Source organism: Sapajus apella, unplaced genomic scaffold (assembly GCF_009761245.1).
Source record: "Sapajus apella isolate SASKATOON/1434 unplaced genomic scaffold, GSC_monkey_1.0 scaffold85, whole genome shotgun sequence".
Classification (NCBI taxonomy): domain Eukaryota; kingdom Metazoa; phylum Chordata; class Mammalia; order Primates; family Cebidae; genus Sapajus; species Sapajus apella.
Window position 1 is genome coordinate 5,753,991 of NW_022437025.1, and position 24,008 is coordinate 5,777,998.

General features: G+C 50.4%; 1 protein-coding gene across 4 annotated transcripts in view; it reads right to left on the reverse strand.

The window, feature by feature from the left end:
• TBC1D14 (TBC1 domain family member 14) overlaps window positions 1-24,008 on the reverse strand; it is a 125,491-nt gene that overhangs the window by 97,159 nt on the left and 4,324 nt on the right. For all 4 annotated transcript variants that reach the window (XM_032254124.1, XM_032254123.1, XM_032254122.1 and 1 more), the window contains exon 2: window positions 12,760-13,498. In XM_032254124.1, coding sequence (XP_032110015.1) covers window positions 12,760-13,481 — 722 coding nt within the window. In that variant the 5' untranslated portion in view covers window positions 13,482-13,498. The remainder of the gene's footprint in view (window positions 1-12,759; window positions 13,499-24,008) is intronic.

Sequence of the window (24,008 nt, forward strand, 5' to 3'; positions counted from 1 at the left end):
TAGCTGAAGCCACGTCCCTACTGAGCTCAGATCGCGCTCCTTCAGACACAACTCAAGGACGATGCTCCAGTGATTCTCTCCTCTCCCTGATATGCTTGCCTCTTATTCTTTCACTAGGTTGTTTTCAAAGTAAAACAAACAAAAAACAACAACAAAAAAACCCTGTATCTCTCCAATTTTAAAAAAGGAAAAATAAAATCACACCACTTCTGCCTCCAGCTATCACCCCATTTCTCTGCTCCATCCTGCAGCAAACCCACCAAAAGAATCACCTGCTCACTGCTTCCAACTTCTCTTCTCCCAGCCTCTTTGGCTCTCACGCTGTCACCCAGGCTGGAATGCACTGGCGCGTCACTGCAGAAGACCAATGCAGTGGACTCCTGGTGATAATGATGTGCAGCTCACTGCAGCCTCGACCTCCTAGGGTCAAGTGATCCTCCACCTCAGCCTCCCAAGTAGCTGGGACTACAGGTGGACGCCAACACACCCGGATAATTTTTTCTATTTTTTGTAGAGATGGGGTCTCACTATTTTGCCCAGGCTAATCTCAATCTCCCAGTTTAAAGTGATCCACTCACCTTGGCCTCCCAAAGTGCTGGGATTACAGGCATGAGCCACCACGCTGGCCCCATTCTCTCTTAAATATTTACTCCAGTTTCGTTTTCGCCTGCACCACTCCACTAAAACAGCTCTGCTCAAAGGTCACTGATGGCCTCCTTATTGCTAAACAGTCAATTCTTTTCATTTTCCTTTTTTTTTTTTTTGAGACAGAGTTTCGCTGTTGTTACCCAGGCTGGAGTGCAATGGAGTGCAACCTCCGCCTCCTGGGTTCAGGCAATTCTCCTGCCTCAGCCTCCTGAGTAGCTGGGATTACAGGCACGCGCCACCATGCCCAGCTAATTTTTTGTATTTTTTAGTAGAGACAGGGTTTCACCATGTTGACCAGGATGGTCTTGATCTCTTGACCTCATGATCCACCTGCCTCGGCCTCCCAAAGTGCTGGGATTACAGGCGTGAGCCACCGCGCCCGGCCCCCATTTTCCTTTTTATTTTTCTTTTTTTGAGACAAGAGTCTTGGTCTGTCGCCCAGGCTGGAGTGCAGTGGCGCAACCTCAGCTCACTGCAACCTCGACCTTCTGGGTTCAAGTGATTCTCATGCCTAAGCTTCCCACGTAGCTGGGATTACAGGCACTCACAACCACACCCAGCTAATTTTTGTTATTTTTAGTAGAGACGGAGTTTTGCCAGGTTGGCTAGGCTGGTCTCGAACTCCTGACTTGCCTCGGCCTCCCGAAGTGCTTAAACAGTCAATTCTGAGTCCTCATCTGCCCTGCCCTCTCAGCAACCTCTGCCCAGTTGCCCCTCCCCTCGGTGACGCCCATGCTCCGAGCCCACACCTGGCTTCCAGACCCCACACTCGTGCCCTCCCGGCTCACCAGCCCTGCCTTCTCGCTCTTGCTGCTTCCTCCTCCCCTCCCAGATCTCGCGGTGCTGGCAGACCTGAGGCTCACTCCTTGGCCTTCTTCTCTGTCCGCTTGTTTCCAAGGAGATCGCACCTGCTTTCAAACCCCTTCCAGTGCCAATGACTCAGTGTATACCTCCCATCCAGCCCCACTCTTGCCAGGGTCCCGTCTAGTCACCTGCTCTACCTCCTTCCTGTAAATGTCTAAGATGTCTCAAACTCCACCCCTCATCTTCTCTCCAACTTGGCAACTCTATTTTCCACTGGCTGAGGCCAAAAGTCTTAGAAGTCATCTTTGCCTCCTTTGTCTTCTCTGCACCCACATCCATTCTTCAAATCACACCCTCCCACAGCTACCACCCGGGCGAAGCCAACATCACCTCTTGTCTGGACTCCTGCAACAGCCTCCTAGCACTCCCTGCTCTGCCCTTCCCCTGCCCGAATGCCTCCTCTCGATATGGCACCTCAGGGCATTCTGTTTAGGACTCAATGAAATTGCTACTCCTATGAAAGGCAGAGTTCTAAGATTCCCTTTCCTGGATGGTCATACCCTGTAAAATCCCTCCCTTTGAACATGGGCCTAAACTAGGAGTATGATGGGACAGTCAATCTGTGATCAGTCACTGTGTGACTTTCTTTAAGAGAGGTAGGCCAGGCACAGTGAGTCATGGTGGTTCAACCCCAACACTTGGGGAAGCCAGGGCAGGAGGATCTCTTGAGGCTGGGAGTTCAAGACCAGCCTGAGCAACAAAGTGAGACCATGTCCCCACAAAAATTTTTAAAAATTAGCTGTGTGTGATGGCTTATGTCTGTGATCCCAGCTGTTCTGAAGGCTGAGGTGCAAGGATGGCTTGAGCCTGGGATTTCAAGCAGTGAGCTATGATGGCACCACTGAAATCCAGCCTGGGTGACAAAGCAAGGCAAAAGAAAGAAAGGAAAGAAAGAAGAAAAGAAAAAGAGGTAATTCTCAGAGGGCCTTATGCAATTTCAGTGAGCCCTTAGAAGCAATCAGTGTTCTTTTTGGAAAGAGATTTAGAGGGTAAGACAGACTCGACACAAGAGAATCCTTGTTGCTGGTTTTCAATATGGAGGGGCCACACAGCAAGGAATCTGGGTGACTTCCAGGAGCTGCAAGTGACCCTTGGCTGACAGCAATCAGGGAAATAAGGGGTTGAATTCATAGCTGCAAGCAACGAGCTCTGCCAACAGCCTGAGTGAGCCTGGATGCAGACAATTCCTTAGCCAGACCTCAGACAGGGATGCGGCCGCCACCATGCTGGTTCATCCTGATAAGTGCCCGAGGGGAACCCAGCCACACTGTGATGGACAGCCATGTTGTTTAAGCCACCAAATGTGTGGTTATTCGTTACGCAGCAGTAGAAAACCAGGACAACTCCTCCCTCAAAATTCTGCAGCTGAGCCAAGCACAGTGGTGCCGTAGGCCCGGCTATTCTGAGGTTGAGTCAGGATGGCCGTTTTGAGCCCAGGAGTTCAAGGCCACATTACACTATGACTGCACCTGTGAATGGCCACTGCACTCCACGCTGGGTAACGTAGCAAGACCCCACCTCAAGAAGACAAACACTCTGCAGTGGTTCCCCGTTTACTCTAAGTCAAAGCCAACATCATTCAATGGCCCATATGCCCATACAGAACCGGGTCCCACCGACGTGACGTCCATCCCCAGGGCCTCTGTGCTCAAATGCATCAGGCCTGCTTCGTCCTTCCCCTTCACTGGATCACTCTCCTCCCAAGTACCTGCTTGGTTAACTTTGTGACTGACACCTTCAGGTGTGTGTTTTTTTTTTTTTTTTTTAAAGACAGAGTCTTGCTCTATCACCCAGGCTAGAGTGCAGTGGCGTGATCTCAGCTCACTGCAACCTCCAACATGATTCAAGCCTGAATGGCTCAAGCTATTATCCTGCCTCAGCCTCCCTAGCAGCTGGGATTATAGGTGCGTGCCAACACACCCAGCTAATTTTTGTATTTTTAGTAGACAGGGTTTCACCATGTTGGCCAGGCTGGTCTTGAACTCCCGACCTCAGGTGATCTGCCCTCCTTGGTCTGTCAAAGCGCTGAGATTACAGGCATGAGCCACTGCACCCGGCCCCCTTCAAGTCTTTGCTTCAATCTCTCCTCCTCCTTCAGGCATATCCCGAGCAGCCTATTCACTGTGTAACCTGTCTTCTCCAGTCCTCCCAGGACTCGTACCACCCCTGCTTGCTCACTTTCTCCGCAGCTCTTCGGTCAGCCAGCACGTACCCTCCATCTACTCACTGTGTTTATCATCAGCGCCCTCTGCTAGAACATAAGCTCTGCAAGGACAGGGGCTTTGTTTTGTTCACAAATGAATTCCAAGCACCTAGAATAGTGCCTTGGCATATGGCAGATGCTCAGTAAGTTTTTTTTTAAGTATGTATGGTGAGAAACATATTTAAGAACATAGCACAGTGCCTGGTACACAGCAGCCACTCAAAAAATGGATCACTGTCGGGTGTGGTGGCTCATGCCTGTAATCTCAACACTTTGGGAGGCTGAGGGGGGCGGATCATGAGGTCAAGAGATCAAGACCATCCTGGCCAACACGGTGAGACCCCCCCCACCCCGACTAAAAATACAAAAATTATTTGGGCGTGGTAGCACGCACCTGTAGTTCCAGCTACTCAGGAGGCTGAGGCAGGAGAACCGCTTAAAAACCTGGGAGGCAGAGGTTGCAGTGAGCCAAGATGGCACCTGGCAATCAGAGTGAGACTCTGTCTCAAAAAAAAAAAAAAAAAGAATCATTATTGTTGTTATTTGCTGCCAAGAGAAAACAAAGCCCAGCAAAGCACAGGGAAGCAGCACACCCTCACAAGCCCAGCCGTTCTTTCTGAACATGGCCTGACACTGGCCAGGTCTGCAAACAGCATCTGCAGCAGTCACCAGACAACCTCCTGTGTGTCCGGCGCACACGCAGCTGGTGTCCTACAGCTCCTTTAAGCCCTGTGTGCAGTGACACCATCAGTGGCACCTCTCCAGAGGTGAACTGCAACCTCAAATTGAAGCTCAGCCGGATGTAAAGAAAGGTCTCCGGTCATGGTTACCAGTGACCTCCCAGGTGCTGAATCAACCCTAGGTAAGAGCCCAGCTGTGTAAACCCGTGACTGGAAAAAAAGTGCAGACATTCTGCAATCAAGAGGTCATCAAGCTGATGAATTTGCCTGGCACGAGAACACACAACCAGGGAACGTCAACCCTTGCGATGGGGGAATGGAAACAGGGTCAGAAGACCCAGAGCAAGGCCGGGCGCAGTGGCTCCTCACAGATTTTTAGTGAGGAATAACGCGAAGCATCCTACAAGTTTCTTGCTCGCTAAAACCCTCCCTGCTTCTCTCTGGCTCAAGGCCTCCAGGGGGTACCTGCAGTGATCCTCCCGCATCTCCCTCCCCTGCAGTGACCAGCCCATGAGGCCACCAACCCAGCAGCAGGCCTCGTGACACAGGCTGACTCCAGCCTCACTCCCACCTCACTCCCACACCGTCAAATGCCTGGAGTAACTGGAGGAAAGCATTCTCAACCTGCTGGCCTGCGACGGCTTGAGAAGCAAGTCTCCAACCGCCTTCCCAGGGAGGAGCTGCAGTACCCTGACAGATGCCACCCAGCTGGCCGCCCTGACCCAGCTTAGAGCTCTGCTTACTTCCTCCCTTTCACAGAGTGTCACAGCTCCAACAATGCCCTGCAAAATCGCCACTGCACTTCTGATTTCCCGTTCATCTCCTCTTGCTCTCCCAGCCCCGAGCTTCCCCCTTTCTGATCATGGTACACGTGTCACAAGAGACAGGGTGGTGTCTTCTGTAGAAACAGCATGCAGGGACTCAGGAGTTAACAAGTGAATGTTCGAATTGCAGCTCTGCGGTCTGTGCCGTTAGCCTTTCCAAGCCTGTCTCCAGTGAGCTGTGAAATGCTTTAGAAGGAGACTGAAGTGCCTGGCCCAGAACCTGAGCTCAGAACAGGGCAAGTGCCTTCTCCAAAGTGAGCTGCTCATCTGACGCTGTCAGGCTATCAAGTTTAACTCATGCTCATCAAGGCAGCCCATCAACTCCTGTGCAGATTTTCATCTTACCCTGTCTGGTGGTGACAGGCTTTGAGTCCTGAGTCTCCATGTGGTCCTCAAAATCGTGCCCCATCTGGGTGCCTACCACCTCTCTGGTCTCCTCTCCTATCCCTGCCCCTCCTGAGCACCTCACGCTACTGGCACCTTCCCAGAGGGGCTGGGCTCTCCCCTGCTCCCCTCCCTTTGCACAAGCTGATCCCTCACCGTCTCCACCCTCGTGTGGGTGGAAAGCACTTTCGGAGGCCAGTTGGCATCTCAGCCTGTTATTTCTTTCTGGGCTCCTGGGGGGCTTCGCTGCTTTGTTCATATCTCTCTCCAGATCCTCACCACAGAGTAGAGGGACTGACCCAGTGGCCTCCAGCATTAGTCTGCCCCTCTTCTAAGCTTCCTGCTTTCCTACTGCCTGGCACCTGCATCCCGACACCTTGATCAGACGGGTCTTTTCATTATCACAACTCTAACGTAATGTACGTACTCCTCAGCTCATTTTGCAAACAAGGACACTAAGCCCCAGAGAGACTAAGCACCTGCTTCACCCAAGACCACACACCAGCAAACACGGTAGATGTCAAGAGACCACCACCCAGGACTCCCTCCTGACCCAGGGAGTGCGCAAAGCAACACACCAGCTCATACAGAGCAGCAGCCACGCAGGTACACAGCAGGTGCTGTCTACATATCCATAACGCCAGGGCAAAGTCACCAGCAATATTAAAGAGCTGACTGCACAGAAAGGCATAGTTACAGTGTTCCATCTCAATTCACTAGTGCTAATGCTGAGACAGACAAAGCAGGAGTAAATTACAGTCAGGCAACAGGAAAACAGACTAGACATTAACATGCCTGTGGTGTGCCCGGCACTTCACGTCTACGCACACTCCCTCCCCACGTAATCCCAACGACCCTTAGAAGCATGAACTTATTTCTATTTCTCTGTATCCTTGGGCAAAACACTTAACCACCCTTGCCTCAGTTTCCTCACATGCAAATGAGAATTCCCGGTACCTACTTTACTTAGTCAGCTTTCAGTGAAGGATACAGAAACCACTCTAGGCATTTCAGGCAGAAAGAAATTTAACTCAGGGAATTAGACAATTTCAAAATTGCTGGTAGTCGGCTCTAAGCTAGGCCCCCAGGAGCGGCTCCCTGAACAGCAGAGAACTGACGCACCAGGGGAGCTGCCACATCTGATGCAACAATACCCCGGGACTGGGAAGCCACCACAGCTGCCTGTGACACTGGCTCCCTTACAGCCGCCTCAACACCCAGGGAGTGAAGACGGCCGGGGATGACACTGAAGGAGAGCCTCATGTCTCTATGACATCACCAGGTAGCAGGAAACAGCCAGAAGGACAAGAAAAATGGCATCTGCCGAACTGCTGCCTCCAGTCTCTCACATGGGAGAATCTGATGGCATGTAATTGATATCCAGAACCCTAGCTGCAAGAGACTCTGGGAAATGACCGTTTTTAACTCTCCAACTGCTATAGCACAGGAAGGAGGGAAGGAGGTTGATCTGGAGGATGGCAGGCCAGCTACCAAATCCCACACCACACCACTGCAGACGGCTGCTGAGGATCAAGCAAGGCAGCCTTGGAGAAGGGAAGAACAGCATCTAGCAAAAGCGGAACATTGCCTGCTCTTCCCTGCACTGGGGGCTCAGGCAGTCATGTGTTGCCAGCGGCATCCCCCTCACTGGTGAGCTAACTCACCTCCCCAGGGAGAAAGCCCCAGCGCAGGTTCCTTTCTTAGCACTGCTGTCACTTTCCAAAGAATCAAATCCCAAAAGCCTAGTCACCACAGGAACTAAAACTTCTGGTTGACACTTTTATGTCCAGACAAAGTACCTATCTGAAGATTTATGTTTCTTAAGTCAGTGGTTTCAAATATTTTCATACAGCTGAATCTTAAAAAAAAAAAAAAGTGAAATTTTTTGTGAAATCCCAACAAAAGCAGAGAGTAGGGCCAGAAATCTAACCTATTCACTGGGTACGTGCTCCGCCTGGAGATTTACTTGTATTATCTGATTTAACCCTCACATTGACTCCTTTTTTTTGTTTGTTTGTTCGTTTTTTTTTGAGATGCAGTCTGGTTGTGTTACCCAGGCTGGAGTGCAGTGGTGCAATCTCAACTCACTGCAACCTCCACCTCCCAGGTTCATGATTCTCCTGCCTCAGCTTCCCAAGTATAGCTGGGATTACAGGCGCCCACCAGCACACCCAGCTAATTTTTGTATTTTTAGTAGAGACGGGGTTTCCCCATGTTGGCCAGGTTGGTCTTGAACTCCTGACCTCAGGTGATCCGCCCACCTCTGCCTCCCAAAGTGCTGTGATTACAGACGTGAGCCACAGCACCCGGCCCCCTCACATTAACTCTTAACAAGAGGTGCAATTAACCCCATGTCACTCAAGTACACACTGGGGATGGCAGAGGCCAAGTGACTTTCTCAAGATCACACAGTATAAAAATGGCAGAGCTGAGGTTCAAACTTGGGTCAGAGCAGCCCCTGCTCTCAACCACTACATTCCTCTCTGCCTGTGAACCAGGGTGAACCAGACACAGACTCTGCCCCAAGGAGCTCCCAGCCACGTCGGGAAGCAGTCTGGAAAAATCCATCATTCCGGTTCTTTAAACACAGCCAGGTGCCCCCCACCTCCCAGCCTGCCACAAGCTGTTCCCTCTGCCCCACACCTTCACTGGGCAAGCTCCTTCTCCTTCAATGCAGTTCAAACACCTCTCCTCAGCAAAGGGCACTCAGATCATCTCTTCTGAGAGCTCCATAAAGGGGTTACACAAGAGACGATGTACTTGATCAAAGCTAATTATTAACTTCTAGACCAACGTGGATTAGGAGATTAAACCCTTGGCTTCATAGAACCCAACCCTATAATCCTGTGGAAAATAAACTCGCCACAAGCATGTGACTTTCTCTTACATTTGCTGTCCAGGTTTCTAGATAAATATTGTTAATCTACACTGGGTTCATGTTATCCCTTAACATGGTCCTTCTCTTCCATACAAATGAAAATCGTCCTCAAGTTATGCTAGTAAATTTCCTTCAAAGAAGGAAATCCCAACATTTATTCCCAAAGGCTGAACGATTCTGCCAGCCCCTCCCTGGGGTATCTGGCAACGTCTGGAGACAGTTTTGGCTGCCACGGCCGGGGGAGTGCTGCTGGCATCTCGTGGGTGGAGGCCAGGGACGCTGTAAGGTGCCCTCCGGTGTGCAGGATGGCTGCCCACAACAAAGTGGCATCTCTCCCAGAACATCGGCCAGTCAGAGCAGCCCTGCTCTCACTTTTTCAGCAACAGGTTGACAGAGACAAGCACAATATGGGAGAACTAGAGAAAGCTTTAGAAAACTTATTTTTTAGAAATGATAATATTTCTGTTAGAACCACAGAAAGCTACTACTTCCGGAGTGCCAGGGAGTTAAATGCCCTACCTATTTGATCTCTAACTGTATACAGTAGTTTTATCCCCTACTTAAGGCTCAGAGAGGTAACATGCCCAAGGTCACACAGTGATTAAACAGGAGGGCTCACGATGAACCCAGCCGGCAGGAACTCCTGAACCGGCACTCCCAGCTGCAGTGCCAGCCCTCCCCACCCCCAGTAACAGCACTCGTGCCCGCCCCCACAGCCCATGAAATGCCTTGTCTGTCTACCCCATCAGACTGTGAGCTCCGCAGGGGTAGGCACTCTCTCTAAAGCTCAAGCTGGAGTCTGGGACAGAGGTGCTTGTGACAGTGCAAGTGACAGTGTGGGTGAAGGACAAATGTAGCCTGGGCCTGCAGCTTCTGGTCAGGACTGGCCAGCCATCCTGTCACTCCCCTTCTCCGATCTCACCCAGGCAACCCCATCCAGCAGCCAAAGTCAAACCTGCCCATCTCCACCCTTCCTCCGAGCACGTTCTCCTAGGCTACACTGTCCACACATCCTTCACAACCCAGAGACTGATCCACTGAGGACAAGGAAAACAAAAGGCAAGAGAGTGTAGGGACAAAGTGGGGAAACGGGATGGCTCAGAAGCCAGGGCTGGGAAGCCCAGAGGGCCAGCTCTAGCCCCAGCCCCACCTTCAACAAAGACTCACAACGTCCACAGCCTTCTGGGTACCTGCTGTGGGCCAGGCCCTGGGCTGAGCTGATGAACATTCGCTGTAACTCTACTCACCTGTAAAATGTTTAGTGCGCTCTAAACATTCTGGCACTGAAACCCTTTCCCCTCAAAGAAACTCTAGATGGAAACTCTTCTCTAACATTTTTAAGACTCCAGGACGAGAAAACCCTAGACTCTGCCCATGTCATCACTTGTTTTGAGTCCCTTTTCTTCTATTCCATTATCTTCCCAAAGGTAATTCAGAGAGGCTCACAATAACAATGTCACAGCCATCAAAAGAAAGATAAGGAGACAGGAGCCAAGGAATAAGAGAAAAGACACTTGTTTTCTATGGCGCAAGGCTGAGTGTGACTTTCAAGCAACAGACGCTTTAGTAATGATCTAGAAACTGCATAACCAGCGATGCTTCCTTTCAAGGGGGAAGAGGATCCAATACACACAGCTCAGTCAGCTGAATCGCAAAGGCAGCAGACACAGCAACGTGGCTATGATCACCAGAAGCAACTGATGCTTAAAAGTTTACTACATGTCTGGATCTGCGTTAAATTTCTCACATCCTAACCCACTTAGTCCCCACTGCCACAGAAGGAAGGGCTCATTATCCCCACTTCTCAGGTGAGGCAGCAGAGACAGAAAGTGCAGGGACAAAGGTGAGCGGGTGACGTCTGTCAACAGCATAATGGGCACACGTGCCCAGCTCCTCCGTGCACTGTTTTCAGGATGAGAAAACTGACTGGGAGGTGAAGGAATTTGCTCAAGACCACAGAGCTGGACATGGTGCAGGTCGTGGGAATTCCAAAGCCACACTCCTTCCACCATGCTGCTTCCCAGCCAATCCCATTTCCAGCAAGGTTTCCCAGATTTGCCAAGAAGCCCAGGTATTCTGAAAACCCATCCTCAGGCCCTTCTCGCTGAGCTTCTGATTCTGATGTCTGGATGGATCCTGAGGACCACATGGAACAGGGACCAGGTGGCATTCATAAGCAGGGACAGCTGAGCGCACTCGCCTGAGCACAGGGGAGAGTTCCGCCACACAAATCTAACCACAGCAACACCGCTACAGCTATAGCCTCAGAAGAGATAGTGACACGGTCTCCCAAAAAGTTCCCCGGTTCCTCCCACTGAGAGCAATCGCTGAGTTACTGCGTTCTGAGACCAGGAACTCCACTCATGGTACCAAGACACCTATCTGTTAGTACACTCAAGACAGTTTCCTGACAAAACCACAGGCCACACCACAGATCGTTTGCTCAGGACTGGTCTTAGGCTCGTCTGAGATGATCCCATTTCGCTGATGAAGCAGCTGAGGCAGTGATACGTTACTACGTGTGGCCACAGTCACAGAGTCTCTAGTGGACTCCAGCCAGCACACCACACCACCTCAAAGGGACACCCAGTACTGCAATGTCTGACAGGGGTTCTGCTACAGACACGGATGTGGCAACCAGGTCCCCTGCAGAAATGTTCCCACCTGTCAAGCCCTGGCCCCAGAGACCTCCAAAGAGCAGCTATGGAGCAGATTGCTATTCTTTTTGTTTGTTTGTTTTTTGAGATGGAGTCTTGTTCTGTCACCCAGGCTGGAGTGCACTGGTGCAATCTTGGCTTATCACAACCTCTGCCTCCCGGGTTCCAGGGATTCTCAATCTCCCAAGTAGCTGGGATTACAGGCCCGCACCACCATGCCTGGCTGTTTTATATTTTTGGTAGAGACGGGGTTTTACCATATTGGCCAGACTGGTCTTGAACTCCTGACCTCAACTGATCCACCCACATCGGCCTCTCAAAGTGCTGAGATTACAGGCGTGAGCCACCGCACCCAGCCACAGATCTCAATTCTACACATACTCTCCACAGCCCCCGTGTCCCTCCTCCCAGCACACCACGGTTCAAGAGTTCACATTTGCTTGTGTGACTGACTGAGGTGTCCACTCCCACCACTCCCAGGCTACAAGCCCACCCTAAGTCATAACCCAAGACAATTTCTCTCACCGTATTACCCCACCTGACTGGCCTAGAACGTGGCCTGGGAAACAGGCACTCATTGAACCAAAGCACGAGAGCACAAATAAGAGGCAGGAGCTGAAGGCACAGCCCCCATGGGGCTTCAGGGACACAGGAACTCCAGCACCTGGGTGACAAGGCCCCATGGGGACAGGCTGCATGGCCTGGCCCAGCAAGGGTGGGAATGCATGTGGCTGCAGTGCACCTCCACAGCAGGGGCAGTGCCAGGACAGGCACACAAGAGCATAGCAGGAGCATGGGGACATGGCTGGCACACCCAGGATGCCAGCACTGCACTACACCAGTGAGGGCTGGCACTAGAAATGGGAGTTACTGGCCGGCCGCGGTGGCTCACACCTGTAATCCCAACACTTTGGGAGGCCAGGGCGGGTGGATCAAGAGGTCAGGAGATGAAGCCCATCCTGGCTAACAGAGAGAAACCCCATCGCTACTAAAAACACAAAAAATTAGCCAGGCATGGTGGCAAGCACCTGTAATCCTAGCTACTCGGCAGGTTAAGGCAGGAGAATCACTTGAACCTGGGAGGCGGAGGTTGCAGTGAGCCAAGCCTGCGCCACTGCATTTCAGCCTGGTGACAGAGCAAGACTCCGTCTCAAAAAAAAAAAAAAAAAAAAAGAAAAAGTAAAAAGAAAAGGCTAATGCCCTTTTCAGCGTTAGCCCACCTGCAACCAGGTGAATTAAAAAGAAATGGGAGTTACTAACTGGCATCACCCTCACCAGTGCCCTCTTTTTGGCCCAAGAAACGTTATGAGTATATAGGGCCCTGCAGAGGCTCACGCTGCTGATTTGCTAACACTGGCCACCTGTGGGACAGCCACAACAGGTTGGAGGCCAAGAAGTGACAACAGACTGCAAATGAGCCAGGGACACAGAAGAGCAGAATCTGCAACAGACCAGTCCTGCACAGTCCCACAGGATCCCGGGCTACCGCGAAAAGGCTCAGTTACCGGTGTGAGGCAGTGCCTGCCTAACAACACAGAGAACGCACAGCACATCTGAGACAAGAACAAGGCGACCTGCCAGGACTTGACAAGCAAGTTCTGGAGGGCAAGGAGAGCGTTACCTGGTGAAGAAGCTACTAAATGGGCCCAGAATTTTCAGTTTACTCCCCTCCTCAGCCTCATGGACACAGTCCTGCTGCTGTGAGCCACTGGTTTCCTTGACAGAGCTCAAGGTGACATTGGTAAACTGTGGGTCATCGTCATTCTCCAGGGTCACAATGGCACTGGAGCTGCTCGTGACCACAAGGTCCAAGATGTCCTCATTGCTGACCGACAGCGTGGTGGACAGCTCTGTCCCAAGACTGGACACGCTGCAGATGGAGACGTCATCGCTGCGGGTCAGGGCTTTGGAGGTTGGACTGTAGAGCTTCACTGAGTCATAGCCTGTCCTGGGGAACGTGGAGGACTTCCGCACACTCTGTTCCCGCTCGGTGCTGCTGGGAGCCGGTAGCGCACAGGACGGCAATGGGCACGCACTCTGGAAGGCCCGCTCTGGGACGATGTCCGAGTCGGACTGCTTCCTCCTCACGTGGACCACGCTGCAGGGCACAGGCTCTGGGTTGCCGATCTCCAGGGTAGGAATCCCCGAGTCCACCGACTGAAGGCTGTGCCGGTCTTCTAGAGCCCTGAGTTTCAGCTTGGGCCCGTACTCAGGTGCCGAGAGGAGTCGGGGCGCCTTGAGATGGACGTGTTGCAGGTTCTGAAGAGGGTTTCCTGGTCGACCATCCAGAATGCCCATCAAGGCTACGCCATTTGTAGAGGTGGAGAGTTTTCCATCAGTCATCTTGGTCCAAGGAGAAACTAGAAAAAACACAAACATGGAAATTAAGGGAGAAAGCCTTGAAAAGGTCCCGTGTCCCCACATATCAAGTCCAGAAGCTAGAGGGGTTTTTTTTTTTGAGACGGAGTCTCGTTCTGTTGCCCAGGCTGGAGTGCAGTGGCATGATCTCAGCTCACAGCAACCTCCGCCTCCCGGGTTTAAGCAGTTCTCCTGCCTCAGCCTCCCAAGTAGCTGGGATGAATACTACCATGCTCAGCTAATTTTTGTATTTTTAGTAGAGATGGGATTTTGCTATGTTGGCCAGGCTGGTCTCCAACTGCTGACCTCAAGCGATCTGCCCACCTAAGCCTCCCAAAGTGCTAGGATTACAGGCGTGAGCCACTACACCTGCCCCAGAAGCTAGAGTTTTAACATACACTGTCATGATATAACCCAGCAAGAAGATAACCCAGAAAAAGGATGTGCCCAAGGTAAAAATGATCATCAACACCCCTACCAGTCACATCTCCATCCCCAGGACAGCACTGGGAGCCTGAGGACTGGGCTTGGGGGTCAGGGGCTGGGGTTTTTTGGCAGGGGGGAGTGGTTCAATGATAAAGAGAATATCTCTGTCAAAATATGTGAATCCATAACCCATATGTAAGTCAAGGATCTACTTGTTTTGAGACAGCAAAAAATCCTAAGATATCTTCATTAAGATGGAAAACAACAACAAAATATGAACGCCACATGCAGCAGCCAGGCCTCTCCGCAAATGTTTCAGTCACACTTACATCTACGAGGCTGGGCATAGTATCCCCTTTACCATGGAAGAAACCGAGACTCAGGAAGATTAAGAAACAGGTCTAAGATCACACTGCTGTGTTAACAGCAGAGCTGGGACCTACGGGACCCCAAAGGAGATGAGGCATAGGTTAGAAAGGCTTGGTTTAGGATTACATAAACCCAGGTTAGGAGGCCCGCTCAGTGAAGATAAACATCAACAAAGGAAGAATAAAGACCAGAACCTCCAAGGTTTGAGTGAGAAGAGTCAAGGCTGTCCATACAACCTGGGCAACATAGCAAGACCCTGTCTCTATAAAAAACTAAAAGAAATCAGCTGGATGTGGTGGCACATGCCTGTAGTCCCGGCTACTCTGGAGACTGCGGTGGGAGGATCACTTGAGCCTGGGAGGTTTAGGCTGTGGTGAGCCATACTGCATCACTGCACTCTGGCCTGAGTAATAGAGAAAGACCTACAAACAAACAAAATCCATTAATCACACGCACACATCTAAGGCCATGTGTAAAGTTCTCTGGCATGGCCCGGCACGGTGGCTCACACCTGTAATCCCAACACTTTGGGAGACCGAGGCAGGTGATCAAGACCAGCCTGGCCAACATGGTGAAACCCCATCTCCACTAAAAATACAAACTTAGCTAGGTGTGGTGGCATGCATCTGTAATTCCAGCTACTAGGGAGGCTGAGGCAGGAGAATCCCTTGAACCCAGGAGGCGGAGGCTGCAGTAAGCCGAGATCACGCCACTGCACTCCAGCCTGGGCAACAGAGAAAGACTCCACCTCAAAAATGAAATAAAATAAAACTTAAAACAAATTAGCTGGGTGTGGTGGCGCATGCCTGTAATCCCAGCTACTCTGGAGGCTGACGCAGGAAAATCGCCTGAACCCGGGAGATGAGGCTGCAGTGGACCAAGATTATGCCACTGCACTCCATCCAGTCTGGGCAACAGGGCAAGATTCCATCTCAAAAATAAAAAAAAAAATTAAAAATAAAGTTATTTAACCAGGCACAGTGGCTCATGCTTGTGATTCCAGCACTTTGGGAGGTAGAGGCAGGAGGATCATTCTGGCCTAGGTATTCAGGAGCAAGCCTTGGCAACAGTGAAAGACCCTGTCTTTAAAATAAATTGAAAAATTAGCTGGGCATCGTGGCATGCGTCTGTGGTCCTAGCTATTTGAAAGGCTGAGGTGGGAAGATCACTTGAACCCGCCCAGGAGGTCAAGAATGCAGTGAGCCCCACTAACACCACCGCACTCCAGCCTGAATGACGGGAAGGAGACCCTGCCTTAAAAAAATAATAAAAAATAAAGTTCTCCAGCCTAAGACAAATCAGGAAGGGCGGGTATGAGGCACGCTAGACTGGAGAATGCAGCCCCCAGCACACTGAGAACTCTGGCATAAACTGCTCCCTTTTATTTTTATTTAAAATGGCCAGGTGTGGTGGCGCACACCTGCAATTCCAGCACTTTGGGAGGCCAAGGCAGGTGGATCACTAGAGGTCAGGAGTTCGAGACTAGTCTGGCCAACATGGTGAAACCCTGCCTTTACTAAAAATACAAAAAATTAGCCAGGCATGGTGGCAGACACCTGTAATCCCAGCTACTCAGGAGGCTGAGGAAGGAGAATCGCTTGAACCTGGGAGACAGAGGGTGCAGTGAGCCGAGATCACACCACTGCACTCCAGCTTGAGCAACACGAGCAAAACTCCCGTATAAAAATAAATAAATAAATAAAGGAAGAAAGAAAGAAATCAGGCAGTGCATTTAAATCTGGTCCACATGCGAGAACAACATAAAGAACAGGGCTTTGGACTCAGATGTTCCTGGGCTCTAATCCCAGCTCCACCCTATTGCCTTGGCAGAATTAAATTAAGTACCACAAGAAAAGCATTTAATAGGCACCTGGCCCCCAACAGGCACTTTGTTGGTAGCTGCTATCATCAAACAGAGAGTAACTGAAGGTTTCAAGCACAGAGAAAGAATGATAACCACTCCTTCCTCGGTGACATCTTAGCTTGTGTAAGGAGCCTGCATGTTCCTACTTCAGGAAGCCTGGCCTGCCTCTCAGTGTCAACCAGCAAAAGCAAATTCATTAAAAGCAGAAAAAGGGGAGCCATGTACAGTGGCTCATGCCTGTAGTCCCAGTTGCTTGGTAAGCTGAGGCAGGAGGACCACTTGAGCCCAGGAGTTCAAGGCTGCAATGAGCTATGATCACCACTGCACTCCAGCCTGGGTAATAGGGCACAATCTGGTCTCCAGGAAAAAAAAAAAAAAAAAAAAAAAAAAAGGAGAGAAAGGGAGGGGAGTAATCTCCCTCCTTCCCAGAAACTGAAGGGGCCAGTAAGAGTGCAGCCCGGAAGAAAAACTAGAAATGTGAAGGAACGAAACAAAATGCAGAATTCAGAAATAGGCTCAACTATATACAAATAGTTGATTCAGCCTGGGCAACACAGTGAGACCCCCATCTCTACCAAAAGTAAAAATTAGCCAGGGACGGTAGTGCACACCTGTAGTCCCAGCTACTGAGAAGGCTGAGGAGGGAAGATCTCCTGAGTCCAGGAGTTCAAGACTGTAGTGAGCTACGACAGCACCACTGGACTCCAGCCTGGGCAACATAGCAAGACCCTGTTTCAAAACAAACAGGCAGGGCACGGTAGCCCACACCTGTAATCCCAGCACTTTGGGAGGCCCAGGCAGGCAAATCATGAGGTCAGGAGTTTGAAACCAGCCTAACCAAGATGGTGAAACCCCCCTCTCTACTAAAAATACAAAAATTAGCTGGGCGTGATGGCATGCACCTGTAATCCCAGCTACTCAGGAAGCTGAGGCAGGAGAATCACTCGAACCCGGGAGGCAGAGGTTGTAGTGGGCCGAGATTGTGCCACGGCACTCCAGCCTGGTGTGAAGACTCCATCTCAAATACATATAAAAAACAAAAACTTGAAATATGACCAGTGAGTAAGGAAGGATTATTTAATCCCAGTGTTATACTAATTGATCACCAATTTTTCTTAGACATTAGAACCACACTGAACTACACTAAAGCAAAAATGCAGACAAAAGTAGGATTTAATACAAAAGCGAAATTATAGGCCAGCATGGTGGCTCACACCTGTAATCCCAGCACTTTGGGAGGCCGAGGCAGATAGATCACCTAAGGTCAGGAGTTCAAGACCAGCCTGACCAACATGGCAAAACCCCATCTCTGCTAAAAATACAAAATTAGCCAGGCGTGGTGGTGTACACCTGCCATCCCAGCTACTTGGGAGGCTGAGGCAGGAGAACAGCTTAAACCCAGGAGATGGAGGTTGCAGTGAGCTGAGATCATGCCACTGCACTCCAGGCAACAAGAGCAAAACTCCGTCTCAAAAAATAAAAAGGTGAAATTATACAGGTGCTGCAAAAAAACAAAACGTTTCTCTAATCTATACAGCAAAAACTCAGGTCATCGTCTGGAAGAACCTGGACATCGCCTCCACACACGTGAACCCATTTTCAATGTTTCACAGCCCTCACCGCTCTTCCCCAGAGCCATGAGCCCTCCAAGGCAGGGCCACTGCAGACCCTCTGTGTCCCCTGCTTGGGAAGAATCCCTCCAGTTGCTATGTTAGGAAACAACAGAATTAATAAAAGTAAGATATAATCCAGGTAGATTCAAATATATACAAATCTGGAAGTTAATTAAAAGGAAAACAGAGTAAGAAACATTTGTAGCACACAGTTAAGAGCTAATCTTTGACAATGTCAAGGTAATTAGAATTATCAAAACACCATCAACACTCTAACAGATCAAACTAGCAAAAACCCACACATGCAAGAGGAAATCCTCACGTTAAACAACAGCTGAGCACCTCTCACAGGACCAGCTGAAATTCCGGCTCTGCCACTTGCCAGGTAAGGCAACCTCGAATGAGGTGCTTAACCCTTTTGAGCCCTAACTTCCCTCGTCCCCAGCAGTAACATGGGGCAATACCCCAGCTCACAGGCCAGTCTGAGGATAAAAGAAATGAGAAGGTCTGGTGAAGGTACGGACAAACCCAGCCCCTTAGTGACACAATAGGTGCCCAATGAAGGTGTGCCTCCCTCTACTTCTTAGTACAGCAAAAAATAAAAATGCCAGCTGCCACAAAAGAAATGTGGTTAGAACACAAATTCTGCTAACGGAGTAGACGGGAACACAAAAATGTCTATCCTTCCTAGGAAACTCAGTGCCTAGGCAAGCAGAAGGCATCACTCATGCCTGGAATTGGAAACCATTTTGGTGAAACTCTAGGATTTCATTCATGGCAATCCAAGGACCCCTTCCCTGAAATGCCACCAAGAAGAAAGCACAAGGAAGAAGGAAGTGAGGTCTGGCAGAGCCCAAACCCGTCTGGCTTTAGGTAGAGAAAGAAAACCTTTCTCTACTACTCTTCTCTGCCATGGGGGACTGGGGACAGCAGCCCAGGTCTCTTTAACAGAGAAGTTGGGCAACCTCTGAGGCCTTTGCTAGTCCCAAGTCCAGTTAAGTTCCTTAAACCTCAGGAACAGGGCGTCAGTCTTCAGGGAAATAAACCTAAAAGGGAAAATGGTGCTTCCGCTTGCAACATACTCTAAAAACAAACTCTGCAAGGGCCAAGGCCACCTGTCCTCAAGCGCTTCCGTCTGGTGCCACCAGCGTCACTAGAGCAGAAGCCACACTCCAAGGCCACCTGCCTCCTGTTGGTACCCTTCGTGGGGGAAGCTGTACAAACAAGGTATGTGCCGCTGAGACAAGGCTCATGGGTGGACTCTGGACGTTAGCGAGGAGACCAACTGTAGATGGCCTGCCTCCAAGTCCATGTTCATAAAAGACAAACTAAGCCTGAATTCCCCGAGCCAGCACACAGGGCCCTCCTGATCCATCTGTGCCTGCCTCTCCAGCCTTGTGCAGTCAGCCCCTAACCAGCCCAAACACTCAGATCTACTGTACCACCACCTGAGGTGCCCTCCCCAGTTAGGTCATCAGGGGCCTCAGAACCCAGGTAGGGATAGCACAAAGAGACACTCAACTGGTGCTTTCCAAGGCCACCTCCTCTGAAAAGCCTTCCCTTCCTCTCCCAGAAAGCTGCAGGGCCTCCTTCCTCTTAGGCTCCTTTCGGCCACACCCCACCAGAAACAACTATTTTACAACCGTCTTCATGTCTCTCTCCCCGCTGGATTCTGTTTCAGGCAGGCACAGCTCTAATTGTTTCTGGGAATTATTCTCTGGTCAAATGCCTGGCATGGATTAAGGCTTCAAAAATCTACTTGCTGAATTAATTACTACTAACAACTAAGTTCTGAAGTAGGCAGGTTTCAGAGACAGTCCCATCCAAGACACATCTGCTGAGAGCTGGATTGTGTTCCAAGAGCTCGGTGAGCACTGGAGGTAGGAATGAGAGGAAGGACTCCCCTACCACGGAGCTCCCCAGAGCATGCACACAGCAGCTGGGCAGCGCCTGCCTACACACCGGTTAGATGCGGGCCAGACAGTGAGGAACACTGTCAGCATGTGATGGTCAGGAAAGTGAAAATTCCTCCTTCGACATTTGTTTTCCAAAGTCCAAATCACTAACATCCTAGAGACAGCATCTCCCTGCGGCAGTGACCACTGCAGCAGGTACCCACAGGTGCCTGAGGCACAGGAGGAACGGCCCCAGCACCAGGCCTAGCACCCTGCCATGGAGGCAAGAACTCAAGTCAAATGGTGATGAGTCATCACTTTCCGGCCAAGAGGAAGACTAAATTTTCATTCCAAGCAAGGACGCCATCTGAATTGTATTTACCTCTCCCAAGACTCGGATCGGGCGGAAGCAAAGAGGACAGCTGCCCCCGAGGGATTCAATCAACCGTCACTCCACCAGAGCCACAATCTTCAACACAAGTCAGAAAGTAGAGGGTAGCTCTGCTGGTGACTCTGCATGTGGCTTTGGGAAACAAGGCTGTCTAGAAGCAACTGCTTGATTTTCTCCTCCTCAAAAAGCAGTGGGAAAGGTCTTGACCAAAGTCTTCCTAAATAAAAGAAACTGTTTACAAAGGCCAAACCAAACGATGTAGGTATGCTCCCATAGGGGAATAAATCCACCCATAGTGGCTTCAGGGAGCAGGCATGCTGCCTGCCGTCTATACAGACATCAGCCGGCAGCCTCTTCCGGGGCTGGAGCATGAAGCCTTCCCTGTCCCAGCTCCTCTCTGACACTCCACAGGACAGCTGTCTCTTCAAACCCCAATGGCACGGGGGGCACCACTGCCCTATCTGATCATCAAAGGACAGTGCACTCACTTCACCGCCAAGCCTGCCGTCAATCCAGCTCTGGCCACTGACTTGTGGATTCTTATCCTTTTTTGAGACAGAGCTTCACTCTCGTTGCCCAGGCTGGAGTGCAGTGGCACAATCTCAGCTCACTGCAACCTCCACCTCCCAGGTTCAAGCAATTCTCCTGCCTCAGCCTCCTGAGTAGCTGGTATTACAGGCGCCCACCACCACATCCAGCTAATTTTTTGCATTTTTTTTTTTTTAAGTAGACACAGGGTTTTACCATGTTGGCCAGATGGGTTTTGAGCTCCTGAGCTCAGGTGATCTGCCTACCTTGGCCTCCCAAAGTGCTGGGATTACAGACATGAGATACCAAACCCAGCTTGGATTCTTATCCTTAAGGGTCAGGCCCACATAGCTCATTCCTACTCTGCAATGGCCTGAGGGTATCCGGGTCCCAGAGCCAAGGTTTCCAGAGGGCAGGACCAGCCTGCAATACATAACAGCACCCCCAGGGCAGCACCACAGGACGGCAATGTAAGGAGAACCAGACACCGTCCTGAACTCTAAATACATTGCTCTGCTTCACAGCCCCTCAGCAGCCCTGGGAGCCAGGTCGTATCCCCATTACCCAGAGGAGGAAGCCAAGGTATGCGGCCTGCCCAAGGTCTCCACTGTCCTGTGGCAGAGTTGGGCTTGAACTCAAGTCTGTGGCTCCAAGGGCCCTCGATAAGCTTTGCTGCTCAAGAAAGCCTGCTGCAGACATAAGCACCTCTGCTCACCTTGCCTGTAAACAGCAGACTGCGTCCTACCATTTCCAGATGGGAATAACGAACCTGGGCTGAGCAGGTGCAGTGACCCCCCAACGCGGTCGCAGGGGGTCCCCACCTGAGTCGTCTGTCCCTGGCACCCACAGGATTCTCCACAAGGCTTCTCAGGGTCCCCCATGCTTCCTGGTGAGGATTCTGGGGGGACTAAGAACCTCCTCACGGAGCCGCTGCTCCATCAGGCCTTCATCTCAGCCCCAGAGGGCGGGCGGACTGTTCTAGAGAAATAGCCCAGTTGAGTCTCTAACGCCAAGGAGAACCCACTGAGCGACACGGCACCTCCCTGAGAACTGGCCTGCCTGGTAGAGGGCGACACAAGCACCAACCCCTGTGCTTCTCTTTCTCTTTTTGTTTTGTTTCTAAGACATAGTGTCACTGTCACCCAGTGCGGTGGCACGATCTCGACTCACTACAGCCTGTCTCCTGGGTTCAAAGTGATTCTCCTGCCTCAGCTTCCAGAGTAGCTGGGATTACAGCCACCCGCCACCACGCCCAGCTAATTTTTGTATTTTCAGTAGAGACAGGGTTTCACCATGTAGGCCAGGCTGGTCTCAAACTCCTGACCTCAAGTGATCTACCCGCCTCAGCCTCCCAAAGAGCTATTATTACAGGTGTGAGCCACTGAGCCTGGCCTCTTTCTCTTTTTTAATTCAAGTCCTGGCTATGGCAGAAAGGACCGGGTGCTTCTGGCTCATGAACATGAGCAGCTGCCTCCACTCCCCAAGCACAGACACACTTCAGGCACTGCGTCCATGTCTGTATCCACCAGCACTGTCACCTCCACAACCACACAAAGAGCTTAAAGAAGGCTGAGGTCTAATGGGTGATGCATAATAAAGGAGCTGGGCAGGGCTGGCCTGAACCCAACTCCAGGGCGCTGACTCTTTCCACTGCTACACACAGGGCAGGACACAATGAACTGATTTGCATTATGTAAAATGGAAAAGTCCACTATAAAAGTAGTTTGGCTTTTTTTTTTTGGAGATGGAGTTTCACTCTTGTTGCCCAGGCTGGAGTACAATGGCGTGATCTCAGCTCACCACAACCTCTACCTCCCGGGTTCAAGTGATTCTCCTGTCTCAGTTTCCTGAGTAGCTGGGATCACAGGCATCCACCACCATGCCCAGCTACATTTTTGTTTTTTTACTAGAGATGGGGTTTCTCCATGTTGGTCAGGCTGGTCTCGAACTGCTGACCTCAGGTGATCCGCCTGCCTCAGCCTCCCAAAGTGCTGGGATTACAGATGTGAAATACCACGCCCGGCCTAGTTTGGCTTTTAAATGGGTGATTCTTTCGGATAAAAACAGTCCAGAAACGAATTTCCTAGAATCTCACATATATTCCTCCAGAGCCTGAGTGGTGGCAACTTTCAGGAACCTGTCACTTAATACAACGCTGTTTAAATAAGTTTCAGCCCATGAATGTTTCAGCAAACCAGGCACAAACTGACTATTGTTCAGGTCTCCAAAGGCTCCTTCACAACCCTGAGTGGACACTTTAACTTAGACTGACCACTGGTTATGGAAGGCACAGGTGAAACTTTTTTTTTTTTTTTTGAGATGGTGTCTCTGCCACCCAGGCTGGAATGCAGTGATGTGATCTGGGTTAACTGCAACCTCCATCTCTCAGGCTCAAGCAAGGCTCTCACCTCAGCATCCAGAGTAGCTGGGACCACAGGCACACGCCACCATGCCTGCCTAGTAAATTTGTTTTTGTCTTGGTAGAGACAGGGTTTCGCCATCCACCCCCCTTAACCTCCCAAACTGCTGGGATAAGAGCCACCATGCCCAGCCAGGACAATTTAAAGAATTTCAATGCAAAATGTTTCAGCTTCATTTAATGATTTGGTAAATTACTAATTAACGAATTTTCCTAAGTACCTGTGAATGGGAGGCAAAAGAAACATTAGGAAGATAGACTACTTAAAGCCTGTATAATTTATAACCTTAATTATTAATAAGAGAAACAATTTACTGAGCATTTAGCATGCACCAAACATGCAGGGTGCCATCATATGCTCTAATAATCACAAGCCTGCCAAGTTCCTTCTTTCAAGAAGAAACTGTGAAATTCAGAGAGGCTAAGTTACTCACCCAGGGTCACATGGCAAGAGAAACTGAGTTCAAACCAGATCTGACACCAAGGCTCATACACGGCCTGCTGGAGTACTTACAAACACAGCCCCTAATCTTTAACTGCCTTCCTCTCAGCGCCCTTAATATTGCCCAGGTGTTTTCACCCAACAACTCTGATCATCAATAAGCTGAACACTTAACCATTCTTACATGTCTGTGTATGTGTGTTAGGCTTCAAATGAAGTTTTAAAAATTAAATAGGCTGGGAGTGGTGGCTCACTCCTGTAATCCCAGCACTTCGGAAGGCCGAGGCAGGTGGATCACCTGAGGTTGGGGGTTCAAAAACAGCCTGGCCAATATGGTGAAACCCCGTCTCTACTGAAAATACAAAATTAACCAGGCATGGTAGAGCATGCCTGTAATCCCAGCTACTCGGGAGGCAGAGGCAGGAGAACCGCTTGAACCCGGGAGGTGAAGGTTGCAGTAAGCTGAGATCTTGCACCATTGCACTCCAGCCTGGGCGACAAGAGCGAAACTCTGTCTCAAAAACTAAACAAAATAACAAAATAAACAAGAGGGAAAAAATAATGC